Below are 16146 nucleotides of genomic sequence, written 5' to 3'. Positions count from 1 at the left end.
AGGTTCGTGACATTGTACGGGAGACAGGGACCAAGACCATCCCCATGGAAAAGAAATGCAAAAAAGCAAAATGGCTGTCTGAGGAGGCCTTACAAATAGCTGTGAAAAGAAGAGACGCGAAAAGCAAAGGAGAAAAGGAAAGATATAAGCATCTGAATGCAGAGTTCCAAAGAATAGCAAAGAGAGATAAGAAAGCCTTCCTCAGCGATCAATGCAAAGAAATAGAGGAAAACAACAGAATAGGAAAAACAAGAGATCTTTTCAAGAAAATTAAAGATATCAAGGGAACATTTCATGCAAAGATGAGCTTGATAAAGGACAGAAATGGTATGGACCTAACAGAAGCAGAAGATATTAAGAAGAGGTGGTAAGAATACACAGAAGAACTGTACAAAAAAGATCTTCACGATGAAGATAATCACGATGGCGTGATCACTCACCTGGAGCCAGACATCTTGGAATGTGAACTCAGGTGGGCCTTAGAGAGCATCACTACGAACAAAGCTAGTGGGGGTGATGGAATTCCAATTGAGCTATTTCAAATCCTGAAAGATGATGCTGTGAAAGTGCTGCACTCAATATGCCAGCAGATTTGGAAAACTCAGCAGTGGCCACAGGACTGGAAAAGGTCAGTCTTCATTCCAATCCCAAAGAAAGGCAATGCCAAAGAATGCTCAAACTACTGCACAGTCGCACTCATCTCACACGCTAGTAAAGTCATGGTCAAAATTCTCCAAGCCAGGCTTCAGCAATATGTGAACCGTGAACTCCCAGATGTTCAAGCAGGTTTTAGAAAAGGCAGAGGCACCAGAGATCAAATTGCCAACATCCGCTGGATCATGGAGAAAGCAAGAGAGTTCCAGAAAAACATCTATTTCTGCTTCATTGACTATGCCAAAGCCTTTGACTGTGTCGATCACAATAAACTGTGGAAAATTCTGAGAGATGGGAGTACCAGACCACCTGACCTGCCTCTTGAGAAACCTGTATGCAGGTCAGGAAGCAACAGTCAGAATTGTACATGGAACAACAGACTGGTTCCAAATAGGAAAAGGAGTGCGTCAAGGCTGTATATTGTCACTTTGCTTATTTGACTTATATGCAGAATACATCATGAGGAACGCTGGGCTGGAAGAAGCACAAGCTGGAATCAAGATTGCCGGGAGAAATATCAATAACCTCAGATATGCAGATGACACTACCCTTATGGCAGAAAGTGAAGAGGAACTCAAAAGCCTCTTGATGAAAGTGAAAGAGGAGAGTGAAAAGGTTGGCTTGAAGCTCAACATTCAGAAAACAAAGATCATGGCATCTGGTCCCATCACTTCATGGGAAATAGATGGAAAAACAGTGGAAACAGTGTCAGACTTTATTTTTTGGGGCTCCAAAATCACTGCGGATGCTGATTGCAGCCATGAAATTAAAAGACGCTTACTCCTTGGAAGGAAAGTTATGACCAGCCTAGATAGCATATTAAAAAGCAGAGACATTACTTTGCCAACCAAGGTCCGTCTAGTCAAGGCTATGGTTTTTCCCGAGGTCATGTATGGATGTGAGAGTTGGACTGTGAAGAAAGCTGATCGCCGAAGAATTGATGCTTTTGAACTGTGGTGCTGGAGAAGACTCTTGAGAGTCCCTTGGACTGCAAGGAGATCCAACCAGTCCATTCTAGAGGAGATCAATCCTGGGTGTTCATTGGAAGGACTGATGCTAAAGCTGAAACTCCAATACTTTAGCCACCTCATGCGACGAGCTGACTCACTGGAAAAGACTCTGATGCTAGGAGGGATTGGGGGTGGGAGAAGACGGGGACGACAAAGAATGAGATAGCTAGATGGCATCACCGACTCAATGGACATGAATTTGAGTGAACTCCGGGAGTTGGTGATGGCCAGGGAGGCCTGGCGTGCTGTGATTCATGGGGTCGCAAAGAGTTGGACACGACTGAGCGACTGAACTGAACTGATGCTATAATTTTCTCTCCTGTAAATTAGGATAGTAACAGAACCTACTCGATAGGGTTATTTAAAAATTTAAAAAGTCAATATTTATAAAGCACTTAATATATCTGGCATATGACATGACATGTGTGTGTGCTTAGTTGTGTCTCTTTGCAACCCAATGGACTGTAGCCCACTAGGCTCCTCTGTCCATGGGATTTTTCAGGCAAGAATACTGGAGTGGGTTGCCATTTCCTCCTCCAGGGGATCTTGCCTAAAGGGATTGAACCCGCATCTCCTGTGTCTTCTGCATTGGCAGGTGAATTCTTTGCCACTGAGCCACCTGTCTGGCATATACTAAGTGTTATTAAGTATATTAAGAAATACAGGGAGAATTCTCATGCCCTGCTACTGGGAGTGTTAATACTTAAAACCACTTTTAAAATCAGTTGGCACTATCTACCAAAATTAGACATACACTTACCCTGTGATCTAGCATATCCACCAAGATTCTATATTTTAAAACAAAAGTAGTCTTTTGTGGCTTTGCTTGACAGTTCAGTTCAGTTCAGTCACTCAGTCGTGTCTGACTCTTTGCAGCCCCAAGGACTGCAGCACGCCAGGATTCCCTGTCCATCATCAACTTCCAGAGTTTGTTCAAACTCATGTCCATCGAGTCGGTGATGCCATCCAACCATCTCATCCTCTGTCGTCCCCTTCTCCTCCTGCCCTCAATCTTTCCCAGCACCAGGGTCTTTTCCAAGGATTCAGCTCTTCACATCAGACTTTGCGTGGAATAGGCCAAAACTAGAAATAAGCCCAGAGAAGGCAATGGCAAGCCACTCCAGTACTCTTGCCTAGAAAATCCCATGGATGGAGGAGCCTGGTAGGCTACAGTCCGTGGGGTCGCTAAGGGTTGGACACGACTGAGCGACTTCACTTTCACTTTTCACTTTCACACATTGGAGAAGGAAATGGCAACCCACTCCAGTGTTCTTGCCTGGAGAATCCCAGGGACGGGGGAGCCTGGTGGGCTTCCTTCTATGGGGTCCCACAGAGTCGGACACGACTGAAGTGACTTAGCAGCAGCAGCAGAAATAAGCCACACATGCATCTAAAATGGAATGGATAGGTAAATAGTAATTTATATATCCACTGGATGCTGTTCAGCAATAGAAAGGAATAATAGGGACAAACCACAGCTACAGCAACATAAATAAATCTTAGGAATGAAGATGAGCACAAGAACCAAGACACACAAGAGTGTATAGAGTATATATAAGACGCAACTCATATACCCACTCCAGTGTTCCTGCTGGAGAAGCCCAGGGACGGGGGCGCCTGGCGGGCTGCCGTCTGTGGGTCGCACAGAGTCGGACACGACTGAAGTGACTTAGCAGCAGCAGCAGCAACTTACATAAAGTTCAGACACAAGAAAAAACAAAATATCAGCTTAGGAATGCACGGATAGAGAGTAAAACTGTAAGGAAAAATAAACAAATAGTCATCACAAAAATCAGGCTCATGATTCTAAGAAAAAGAATAGATCTGTAACTGAGTAGGGGCAGCTGTGAGTGGGGGGCAGTGTGTGTGTGTGTGTGCACCCTTGCATGAGTGCTGATAATGCCCCATTTTCTGGACCTGGAGATGGCTTAGGAATGCTCACTTTGTAATTATTTATTAACTACATGCATCGGTATTATGCACTTTTCTGTATGTGTTATATTTCACAGTGAAGAAGTATTTTTAAAAACTGCTATACAAGTTTTGTTTTCACAAAATTAACCTTAGTTTCTGGCTCCAGCTTCTTTGCTGGGAAAACTGCTTATGAGAAATACCTCAAATGAATTCCATGTGGTTGCTTTCACTGTAAGCTTGGAATCCTTCCTTTCTTTAAACAGCTTTTTTTTTTTTTAAAGTGTAATAACTCACTCACAGAAGTTTTGCATAAAGTTTGTTTTTTTAAAGTCAATTGTTGAAAATACCATCGTAAGTTGTATTAGAGAAAGAATATCTTCTCTACTATAGCTTTCCTTTAGTGGCTCACAGAACTGTCATTTTAAAATGTATTTCATGACTGAAACACAATCTAGTAAATACCACACTGAAACAGAATCTATTCAACAGCATAACATAAGACATATTGAAAACATCTGTGCTTTTTGTTTAACATAGTAAACTTCCCACATTGCGTAACATGTCCCAATACTTGTGTCTTTAGGTCTTTAGCGTAACATGTCCCAAAACTTGTGCTTTAGGTCTTTAGCACTGTTTTATATTCCTGTTCTCAAGGTATTTGCTATCGAAGGAATGCAGTCCCCCCCCCCCCGCCATTTGTGTTTCATGTGTTGCTGGGAATAACACTTATCTTCACAAGAAGAAAACTATTTTCCCAATGGTATGTTGCTTTTTGACTTTTTATTTTTAAGGAAGCTCAGAAAAGACTTCATAGCATTTATAATCGGTGAATTTTCTTTAAAGTATTGCTTGAATCGTTCATTCCTTAAACATTTTAGAAATATCATTGAGCTTTATCATCGTTTGGATGTCCAGTTTTTAGTTCAGTTCAATTGAGTTGCTCAGTCATGTCCGACTCTTTGCGACCCCATGGACTGCAGCACGCCAGGCCTCCCTGTCTATCACCAACTCCTGGAGTTCTCTCAAACTCATGTCCATTGAGTCGGTGATGCTATCCAAACATCTTGTCCTCTGTCGTCCCCTTCTCCTCCTGCCTTCAATCTTTCCCAGCGTTAGGGTCTTTTCAAAATGAGTTAGTCCTTCGCATCAGGTGGCCAAAGTACTGGTTTCAGCTTCAGCATCAGTCCTTCCAATGAACACCCAGGACTGATCTCCTTTAGGATGGACTGGTTGGATCTCCTTGCAGTCCAAGGGACTCTCAAGAGTCTTCTCCAACACCACAGTTCAAAAACTGGATTTGATTAGCTAATTATGATAGGGATTCCCTGGTAGCTCAGCTGGTAAAGAATCTGCCTCCAATGCAGGAGACTCCAGTTGGATTCCTGGGTCAGGAAGATCCTCCGGAGAAGGAATAGGCTACCCACTCCAGTATTCTTGGGTTTTTCTGGTGGCTTGAACAGTAAAGAATCTGCCTGTAATGCAGGAGACCTGGGTTCAATCCCTGGGTTGGGAAGATCCCCTGGAGAAGGAAATGGTTACCCAATCCAGCATTCTGGCTTGGAGAATTCCATAGACAGAGGAGCCTGGTAGGCTACAGTCCATGGGGTCACAAAGAGTCAGACACGACTGAGTGACTTTCACTTTCACTCAGAACATTATCTATTAACTGTAATACATCCTTCAGGTGAAGATGTTAGCAAAAGTAACTATAAATCCATACCTAAAACAGTTTTTTAAAATTTACTTTTAATTGGAGAATAATTCCTTCACAATGCTGTGTTGGTTTCTGCTGTACAATGTGAATCAATCATCAGTAAACTTATACCCCCTCCCTCCCACCGTCCACCCTAGCCTGTCAGAGCACCAGGCAAACTCCCTGTGATATACAGTAACTTCCCACTACCTATTTTACACAGGACAGTGTATCTATGTCAAGGCTACTCTCTCAGTTCGTTTTACCCTCTCCTTACTCTGCTGTGTCCACAAGTCCATTCTCTAAGTCTGTTAAAACAGTCTTTCATGATTACTGCCAACTGACTGTCAATCTGATTAGTCATTAGTTTTTTGCCTTACAGTGTGACTCCCAGAGAGTGCCCGAAATGTCAGCTCAGTCCATTGTGTTTGCCCTTTCTTGCATTATTAACATTGTCTCCATTGATCCATGCTGCAATAGGTTGCTTAAATGTCATCTATAAATCCATTTAGTCAGATACAGAAACTGCAACATGTGGCAATATGTTACCTATACTATGTATGGCTGATTCATACTGACCTTTGGCAGAAACCAACACAATTTTGTGAAGCATTTATCCTTCAGTTAAAACACAATTTAAAAAAAGTGAACAAAGGAGAGAGTCCTCCCCTCTCCTACTGTGTGCGGTGGTGCTACCACACTCTCCCCGGAACATCCTGAATGCCTGCCCACTTCGGGATCAAATTGGGGTGCCATCACCAATCCTCACATTAAATATCAGCAGAGCTTAATGTCTTTCCTTTACTTGGGGGGGCGGTAAAAAATAAATGTTTGAAGATAAAAATTCAAATACCTTTTCTGGAATTTCAGGGGTCGATGCTGGCTCCCCACTTTGGAGATGTATCTTATACTCATATGCAGTTATATTTTATCTCAGAATAAGAACATCTATCTGAATGAATATTAAATGATGGCATGCCAGCCAGGAAAACAAAAACATACTGTTAAGGCTGTAGGTTCTTCCTTGTGTGTGTGTTCTGCAGTGACCTTGAGGTTGGAGGACATAAGATAATCCAATTTGTTACACCCTGGCAAAAGTGAAAACAAACAAACCCTTAATGATACTAATGAGGGAAACTACAAATATATAAACCCAATAAAAATTGTACATAAAAGAGAAATGATTATTTAAAATGTAGTCTTTAAGATAACTATGAAAAAAAAATCTTTAAGATATCAGGAAATGGACCATCAGTGATATTGTGTGTACTATTGCCTAGAAAATCCCATGGATGGAGGAGCCTGGTAGGCTGCAGTCCGTGGGGTCGCTAAGGGTCGGACACGACTGAGCGACTTCACTTTCACTTTTCACTTTCCACTTCCACACATTGGAGAAGGAAATGGCAACCCACTCCAGTGTTCTTGCCTGGAGAATCCCAGGGACGGGGGAGCCTGGTGGGCTTCCGTCTATGGGGTCGCACAGAGTCGGACACGACTGAAGCGACTTAGCAGCAGCAGCAGCAGCAGCAGCAGCTCCTGTAATGCTGCTGCTGCTGCTGCTAAGTCGCTTCAGTCGTGTCCAACTCTGTGCGACCCCATAGATGGCAGCCCACCAGGCTCCCCCGTCCCTGGGATTCTCCAGACAAGAACACTGGAGTGGGTTGCCATTTCCTTCTCCAATAGCTCCTATAATATTTGTAATATTGTAATATTACAAAAATATTTGTAATATTATAGCTCCTGTAATAATTGACCCCAAAATGTCTGGTTTAATTCAATAAAGATCTATTTTCTCACTCATATCACAGTACAGTGCATTCTGTGAGGAGGCTCTGCTGTAACTAATCATTCAGAGACTCAGGTTGCTTCCAAGCTGTAGATCAAACACATGGCTTCAAGGTTGACCTGGCTTCATCCAGTTGGTAGATAGCCAGATGAAAAAAATGGAGATGGTACACTGCTTAACTACTCAGGAGGGATCATATTCCACTAGTGAGAACTAATCTCATGGCCCTATCTACATGCAAAAACTCTGGGAAATGTCCTTTATCTATGGGGCCTGGAAGAGAAAATGGGTTTGGTGAGCATCCAGCTAGTCTTTGTAAAATAAACAGAGTTGGTCTAGGGATTCCAAGGTTATAACTTGAGTATCACCAAGTCTGACTTTGGAAATCTCTCAGGAGGCCTCTACCATTCTCATTTCTGCCCGCTGTAATGAAGGCATCAGAACACCAGCACTAATTTTAGATCTTGCTGTTCCCTGAATAAGCCATGGTCATCCACATCTCTACATTTTTGCATATGATTTGCATATATGGTCTGTCCATTCTTTCCAGTATTTCTAACCTCCCCTTCCTGCCAAACTAGCAGGCTTCTCCTCCTAAGACCTAAGACGGTGGTTACTTCCTCTCTGCACTTCTCTCTGACGACAAAGAAGGCACAGATCTCTTCTTAATGTTCACTGAACTTTATCCTTGTACTTTGTTCCTACCTCTATTACTGAATGCATAAGCCTGCATGACCATTTTTAAGGAACAAGTACATTTTCAAAAGGATCAGATGCATCAATATTCACAACATAGTGACCATTCATAATAGATTTAGCTTCTCAAGGATACGGGGTCTTATGCATCTTAATATCTCCCGTGTGTACCAGCACTGGCCTGGCTTACCTACTCAATAACTGAGGAAAAACTCAACGCTGTCTGCCACTTTCCAGCAACTTCCTAGCTTCCCAACCCTTCCTGCCGCTTTCCAGCAACGCTAACTCTCTGTGTCTCGTGATAAAACGCATTAAACACATTTACCATTGCCACCATTTTAAAATGCACATTACCATATGCACTTTGTTTACAATAGTTCTTTTCACATTTTCATCTTACAAAACAGAAACTCTACACTCACTGAACTCCGAATTTTCCTCTCCCAGAAGCCCCCTTAAAACCAGCATTCTGCTTTCTAAGAGTCTAACTACCTGAGGTATCTCATGTAAGGGGAACAGTGCAGTCCTTGTCTTTTCATGACTAGCTTATTGCCCTCAAGATTCATTCATGTTGTAACGTGTGACAGGATTTCCCTCTTTTCTTAGACAGAGTAATATTTCTTTCTATGTATAGACCACATTTTCTATATCCATTCAACCATTCCGGTGTCTTTGCTTTTGACTTGGGGTTACTGGCAGTGATTGATGATCATGAGAAAAGATGATTTTGTATTATTTTGGGGTACTTCTAGAGACTAAAAGAGAAACTATACTGGGTGCAAAGGGAAATAAGATTTTTAAACATCAGTGACTTACATAAAGAGTGTCCCGCATTATACCCTATCTGAGCACGAGAAACTATTAAACCCTTTTCAACTGAGCAACCGGGGTCCCAGAATAAAAAGCTGCTTACATTCCAAATGCCTCTCACTCTAGGGTTTTCACTGCCCTACTCAGCACCTCGTGTTTCATAGCCTCAAAATAGCTCTGCTGAGAAAAGAAACAGCAACATTTTAAAGTAGGGCAAAATAAATAAAGGGATAAACAAGAACTCTTTCAGCACGGAGCACTTGCAAGAATTTTCATGTTTATGGAGAGGCAGAGCCCCAGAGTAAACTCTGGCTCCTCTTCGAATCTAGTGGATTCCAGTGTTCACTTGCATGGAGGCAGTTTGAGGCCCTTTGGGGACACTCACAGCCTTTAGTTCAGCGCGTTATCATGAAAGAATCTAAAGTATCCTTGCATTAGCATGATCGTTATTTTTTCAGCTGGTCTGAGGAGCTATTATTAAACATGTAGCCATAACGCGTACTGAAAAAATCCCCCACGTAAGCTCGCATTTGGTCTGTAAACACGTTGAACAATCTCACGCGTAACGACTTCCTACAGCTATCACAATCAGAACCTCAACACTTAATCAAACAAACAGAAAAAACAAATCCTCCGGCTTTCGGTCAGAAAAGATGCCAAATATAGCTTGAAGTAGTAAATAATCCCCCCGAGAAGCGACGTTCGCGAATTAATTGGTGCGTGAACAAAGAACCCTTTCTGCACCACGATGAATGTTGCCTTTCTTTCTTTTCTCCCAAGTATGATTGCAGAAAACAGCTGTACTACATGTTGACAAATGACCAAGCGGCAGACTTGGTAAAAACACTTTTGGTCAAGGCCAAGAAGCGGGGGGGATTTAAAAAAAAAGGGGGGGCGCTGCTGGAGCGGCCAGGGAGCTGGCTTCCCTTACCTTTTTTTTCCCCCTTAGTCTTTAGGGAGCAGGGGCCGCAACAGCCCCATCACCACACCCCGCCCCCCTTTCCCCGGCTCGGCTCGGGTTACAGCCTTTCGAGTTGAACAAACTTGCTGCAGGCGGATTGGTGACCGGGAGCTCCCGGGCCGGGGCGCCGTATTTATTAATTTATATTCCGCGGCGCCCCGCGCGGGCCGCTCCTTTGTATCCGGCCCGCCGCCGCCGCCGCCGCCGCCCGGGCTCCGGGGGGAGCCTCAGCGGGGAGCGAGGCCCCTGCGTCCGCCCGAGGACACCCCCTCTCCAAGGCCGGCACGTGCGGCTGCCGCCCGGCCCGCAGAGGCGGGCGGAGGCCCGGCTTCTCCCCCACCCGCCGCGGAGCCAGAAGCAGGGGGCGCGGCGGCGGGCCGCCCGGCCGGGGGAGCGCGGCGCGCGGCGAGTCTCCGCGGCGGCGGCGGCGGGGGCGGCGCGGCAGCGGGAACGGCGGGGCCCCCCGCCCAGGGATGCGCCCCGGCACTTCCTGACTGGCTGGCGGCGCGCACGCGGCCCCCGGAGCTCGCCCGCCCGCTCTGCGTCGGCCGCGCCGCGCTGGAGGCGCGCGAGGACGGGGAGACGCGGCCCGGGATGAGCTGACTGCCGGGGGGCGCGCGCGGTGCTGGCGGGCGGCGCAAAGCACGCCGCCGCCTGGCCCCCCGGAGGCCGCGAGGAGCCGACCTTTCTCCGCGTCGCCGCCCGGCCCCGGGGGACTGGAGATCATGTACGTACGCGTCGCGGGCCCGCTCCGGTCTCCAGCCCCGGCGCGTGCCGCGCGGCCCACCCCGGGCCCCGGGGGCTCCCGCGCGCCCGTCCTCGCCGCGCGCTGCCCCCCGCGCCCACGAAGGCGCGCCCCGCGCTCACCACGCGCCTCTCCTCCCCCCCGGCCTCGGCCGCCTTAGGTCCATTCACATCGTGGCGCTGGGGAACGAAGGGGACGCGTTCCACCAGGACCGCCGGCCGTCGGGGCTCATCCGCGCCTACCTGGGCAGAAGCCCGCTGGTCTCCGGGGACGAGAGCAGCTTGTTGCTGAGCGCGAGCGGCGCGGCCGCGCGGCCCGTGTTCACCGAGTATCAGGCCAGCGCGTTCGGGAACGTCAAGCTGGTGGTCCACGACTGTCCCGTCTGGGTAAGGGGGCTGACGGAGCTTTCCTTTCCTTTCCTTTCTTTTCTCCCCCCTCCCGCCTTTCATGAATGTCAACGTCCGGGTCACCCGGGGAGAGATTTCTTTTTTAAAAAACATTTTGGGGAAAGTCTTTGGTCCTTCGTTTCAGGGGGTAGGGGCCAGCCTAATCAAAGAACACTCTTAGAAGGCAAAAAAAAAAAAAAAAGCCCCAGTTAGAATGTGAAGCACTTAGGCGTACGTTTCACGATTGTGGGTTGTCTCTTGGTTAAGACAGCTGACCCTTAAATGTCCCAACCCCAAGGGACGGGGTCACTAAGTTTCACCAGCAGAGAGCAGTGTTTTTTTGTTGTTTTTTTTCCCATGCCTATCCTGTGTGGGTGATATAGTAATATGAGTGTTCTAAAAATAAAGATCTCTGAAAGCTCAACAGAGCCAAAATACATTTCACTGGGGGCCAGCTCAGAAATAGGACCCCTGGAAAGGAGGGGAAAATCAGGGACTGAGGATTAAATTTAAACGACTCGTTTATAGCACTTGGAAAAAATTTTAGTTTTTAATTTTAATAGTGCAGATGTTCCTGATATATTTAGCCATTTCTTTTTCCTGACCCGTAAATCAGAAATATTACTGATACTATTTTGGGACTTGAATAAAGCTTTAAAATTTGCGACGATTAAAAGAAATTGTAATGAAGTTGATAAATGCTCGTCTAATTCTTGAGTGATAAAAGAAGAAAGGAATCTACACCCTGATGGTATATAAATGTTTTTCAGTACACAGTAGCATCCTGAATGTTTTCATGTAATCTTATTCAAAGTTTCTGAGTCTTTACTAGTATAGAATGTACATTGCAGCTAAGTGTTACATTTTATAACAGAAGAAAGTTTAAGGTGAAAAAAATACAGGTTATCTTTATGTGAGATTTACATTTAAACCACGGTTTAAGAAAAGTGAATTAGGGACTATAGGCTACTGATACACCTTTCCAAAGAAATGTATAAAATGTCCGTAAAAACATTTCTTATGCGGATTTCCATATTACAGAAAGAAAAGATCACTTGTCCAAATAAATTGTCAGCTAAAAAGTAAATTTATGTTAGTAGACTAAAATAAATAAAAAACAGGCCTTTTCAGTCTAACAGGGAGGCTATTAAACTCCTAATTATGACATTGATGATGCTGATCATAAGAAGCATGGGTAGAGAACTCACTGGCTGCAGTCCATGTGAGCAAATGAAATCCTTCTTCCCCTTTGATCATTTCATTGTGAAAAATCTTACAATCTAAAAACTTACCGGGTCTACACTCAGTTGAACAAATATTGAGTGAATGGAGTAAATAAATGTAGGGGAAATAAAATAAGCTGAATTAGGATGTTAGGATAACTTTTCCTGGTTTTTTTGAGCAGTTAACTCCTGTTGATGTTATTATTAATAATTTAACAAAAAGCAGTACTTGTGATCCCATGGATTGTAGTAAATGAAATCTTCCAAATCAGTTAAAATTAACCTTTGTCGTCTAGATTTTTGATTATGTTTTTTATCCTAATCACCTTTGTTTGGTTAGACTCTGGCCCTTTTTAAGGCATTGAGTCTGTATGTAACCAGGCACAGTTTTCTGGGTTATAATGGTCTTCAGGCATAGTGGAATGTGTTCGTAGAGCTTCTCTTTATAAGATGCTTTTCTTCTCTAGATGGTAAGTAAAAGCCCATTGGAGGTATGAAAGTTGATTGTATTCATCAGCTGGTATTTGACATGTACTGAATCAGAATATTAAACACAGCAGAGCAGATAGGGCACAAGTTTTGCTATCAAAAGGACCTGATTTCAGATCCTCACGTTGGTACTTGGTGGCTGTGTTCCTGGGTAAAGTCATGCATTCTCTTTTGGCCTTATTTTCCCTATGTGTAAAATAAACATAATAATCACCCCTCCACCCCCCCGCTAGAGCTATGCCAAAGAGTAAATGGGAGAATAGTGTAAAGTTCTTAATGTCCAGACTGGCATGTAGTAAATACTTAATAAGTGGTAGCTATGATAATAATAAAGTATTTATCACAACTTTAACATAGCCATGTATTGCTTACACTAAGCAAAAGTAAAGTTTTCCTACATGTCATTCAAGATTTACACACAAATACACAGAGGAAGCTTGTTAGTACTTAGCATTAATAGATGCTGTATTGCAGCCCCACAACCAACTACAATGAAATTGTTGTTTCACTGTAAAAATTCAGATTCTTTTTAAAAGATCTGAGTTCCATTCCCCAACTGTGGCTCCAAGCCTCGTGTTGCATAACTACCCTGAGGATATCCTGGAACTGATTTACGAGGGTTGGGAGAATTTGATTTCCTTTGTATTTCTAGAAATCAGTGGAACATTTTCTCTTTGAGATAGCTTGAAGAAATGTGGCGTTGTTTCTGTGGAGGTAGAATGAGATAGTTGTGCTCTTTCCTGGTTTTCTTCTGTAGGTCTGCTGCCCTACTCTGGATCTTTGCCATTTATACTTGGCGCTTTAAATAAATGAGCTTCAGATTCATTTTATGTAGCTTATTATTTATTAATAGTATGTTTCTCAAATCCACGTTTTTTAAAACATCTTATTATTTCATTTCTAGATCTTTTCCTGTTTACCAGAAATATTCCATAAAAAGCAATGAGGTAATACATGCACACATTTCTTGTGCAGGGTTTGAAGCTCTGATTTGCATTAAAAAGTAAAATTAGTTATAGTCTTTATAACCTCAATACCACAGAGTTAATGAAGCCAAAACCTATTTCCTCGTAATATTTTCCCTTAAATGTCTACTTTTTCCTTCTTCACCCCTCCAGTATTCTGGAATTTTGAACCATTTGGAATGCAAAGAGCAGTTGCTTTTGATTTGTTCTCTCAGAGTTAAATGGCTGCTTGATATTGCTCCCACTTCTTCCGTTTGTTCGTCCCCCTCATCTGACTTTGCCTTTTTCTTTACTGTATTTCTATACCCTGTTGTACGTACACACTTTGAGCTTGAATACTATAACAGATAAGTTGGAACTGAATGGGTTTTGTGGTTTGGGATTTGGAAATTAGCATAGAGCTCTGCTGGGAAGCTTTCACGTTTTCTTGATCTATGTCCCATTCCACTTTTCCCTCTTCTTCCATCCTCCACAATGTTCACGGTTTTGCCTTTGCTATTTGTAGCCCCATAGTTGGCCTCTTTTTTTTCTCTCTTGTTTTTAAGTCTTTCTCTAAACACCCTGTGTCCATCCCACTGAGTAAGGTATTCGTATCTAAAAATTCTGTCAATCGTGTTACTCAGAGTATACTTTTGGAAATGAGCAGGTTGTGAGGGTGTCGGGAGCTGGGAGAGGCTTGGCCAGGGCATGGGGGTGTACTGGTTAGAAGAAACTCTGCAAAAGGGCATTGCCATGATCCTTCTCCAGAATTTTCTACGAGAATAAAAGCTCTGTCGCAGTTGATTGCAACCCTGTTTGAACTCATACTTCAAAGTGCAAACTTTCATAGGCCAACAGTTTTTTGGACTTGTGAGCCACATCTAGCTATTTTCTTAATCTAGCTTTATTACATCCTAAGAATACATACCAAAGGCCACATGAACCAGAATGGGAGAAGGAGGCCACTTATGCATATTTAGCGATGGTTTTAAGGTACATACAGATATTTTTCTTACACCACTGTTCACGCAGTGACTTTAAAAAATTATTTTTAAAATATCTAAGTGCAAAGTTTTATCCTTAAAAACTTTATAGGGTCCATAATAAGTTACTTTTGGCCTTAATTCTAAATATAAATATTATTAACGTGCGTGCTCCATCACTCAGTCTTTGGGACCCCTTGAACTGTAGCCCACCAGGCTCTGACCATAGGATTTCCCAGAAAAGAATACTGGAGCAAGTTGCCACTTCCTCCCCCAGGGGGTCTTTCCAACCCAAGAATCAAACTGATGTCTCCTGCGTTGGCTGGTGGATTTTTTACCACTGTGCCACCTGGGAAGCCTAAATATTATTAACTGTAGTCCATAATAAAGATTTCAAAACTGGAAAGGTTTAACCTGAATTTTTAATTGATAGGAGGAAAATACATGAATTGCAAGTATATTCCTTACCATGTTAGCATCTTAAAATACACACCATCTTTTTATGAAAGCATACCCTCTCCCTGCCCCATTCTCCTGAAACTCCAATACTTTGGCCACCTCATGCGACGAGTTGACTCACTGGTAAAGACTCTGATGCTGGGAAAGGTTGGGGGTGGGAGGAGAAGGGGACGACCGAGAATGAGATGGCTGGATGGCATCACCGACTCTGTGGACATGAGTTTGAGTGAACTCCGGGAGTTGGTGATGGATAGGGAGGCCTGGCGTGCTGTGATTCATGGGGTCGCGGAGAGTCGGACACGAGTGAGCGACTGAACTGAACTGAACTGAAACCACTATATATATGTAGTACTGTCCAAAGAATGGATAAAATCGAAAGATATATATGAAATTTGCATGTATATATAAAATACATGGAGCTCCATGGCATTCACAGTAATTATAATCCAAAACACTGAACAATCCTGCACTAACTGGGTCACCGAAAAATCCTCTGAAGCCTCCTTACTCACACTGATGCTCTTGTATCTAAAATGCAAGTGTTACATTTTTGAAACTATAGGTGATAAAGCTATGGCATAATTTTTAAACAAAGTGCTTATTTTTAAGTACAGGTGTTGAAAGAGGTTGCTTATTTCATCAAGAGTCTCAGGGATCCTCTAGGTTCTGTTTTACCACTACGTAGCTCTCCAGGCTAAATGAATATAAAAAAAATTTAAAGAGTTGATTGACTTCAAACATTTTAAATTTCATTAGTTACTTTTTAAAACATAAATTTTTATTTTTCATTTTTGTTTTTTTTTATTGTTGATAATTTTTTAAATGAATTCAAAAATTAAAATGTAGCAAAAAAATTAAACTAATATGTTACAGTTTATTTCATGATGAATTTGAAGATAGGCAGACTAAAGATTGCTCTTTACATTTTGGTTTAGGACATTTTTGACAGTGATTGGTATACCTCTCGAAATCTAATTGGTGGTGCGGACATCATTGTGATCAAATACAATGTAAACGACAAGTTTTCATTCCATGAAGTGAAGGATAATTATATTCCAGTGATAAAAAGAGCATTAAATTCAGTTCCAGTGATCATTGCTGCGGTTGGTACAAGACAAAATGGTAAGTAGTTTTCTTTTATATGAGAGTGCAGGTACCATGATAATTTTGAAAAGCATTGTTTATTGATGATTAGTAATGTTTTTTTTTTTAAAGCAAAATGATTGGGTTCAAATTGCCAGCTGTCATCTCTTCATCTTTGGCTATGATAATGAGACATCAAACACAAGTATCACAAACTACTGTGATTCTCATGGGTACGAGGTTTTCTTTTAAACTCTTCTTCTACAGAAGTGAAATATCAGTATCAGTTCAGCCGCTCAGCCATGTCCGA

General features: G+C 43.1%; 1 protein-coding gene across 1 annotated transcript in view; it reads left to right on the top strand.

Moving 5' to 3' along the window:
* The window catches only part of RHOBTB3 (Rho related BTB domain containing 3), an 84756-nt gene that overhangs the window by 10993 nt on the left and 57617 nt on the right, over window positions 1-16146 (top strand). The window contains exons 5-9 of the mRNA XM_088839287.1: window positions 9344-9400; window positions 9513-9999; window positions 10050-10251; window positions 10430-10655; window positions 15689-15875. Coding sequence (XP_088695413.1) covers window positions 9344-9400; window positions 9513-9999; window positions 10050-10251; window positions 10430-10655; window positions 15689-15875 — 1159 coding nt within the window. The remainder of the gene's footprint in view (window positions 1-9343; window positions 9401-9512; window positions 10000-10049; window positions 10252-10429; window positions 10656-15688; window positions 15876-16146) is intronic.

This window comes from Moschus berezovskii, chromosome 8, assembly GCF_049115385.1.
Source record: "Moschus berezovskii isolate FMDL1 chromosome 8, NW_MosBer_1.0, whole genome shotgun sequence".
In the NCBI taxonomy this organism is placed as follows: Eukaryota; Metazoa; Chordata; class Mammalia; order Artiodactyla; family Moschidae; genus Moschus; species Moschus berezovskii.
Note: the sequence above shows the minus strand (reverse complement) of the source record. Positions and strands in the feature narration are given on the sequence as shown.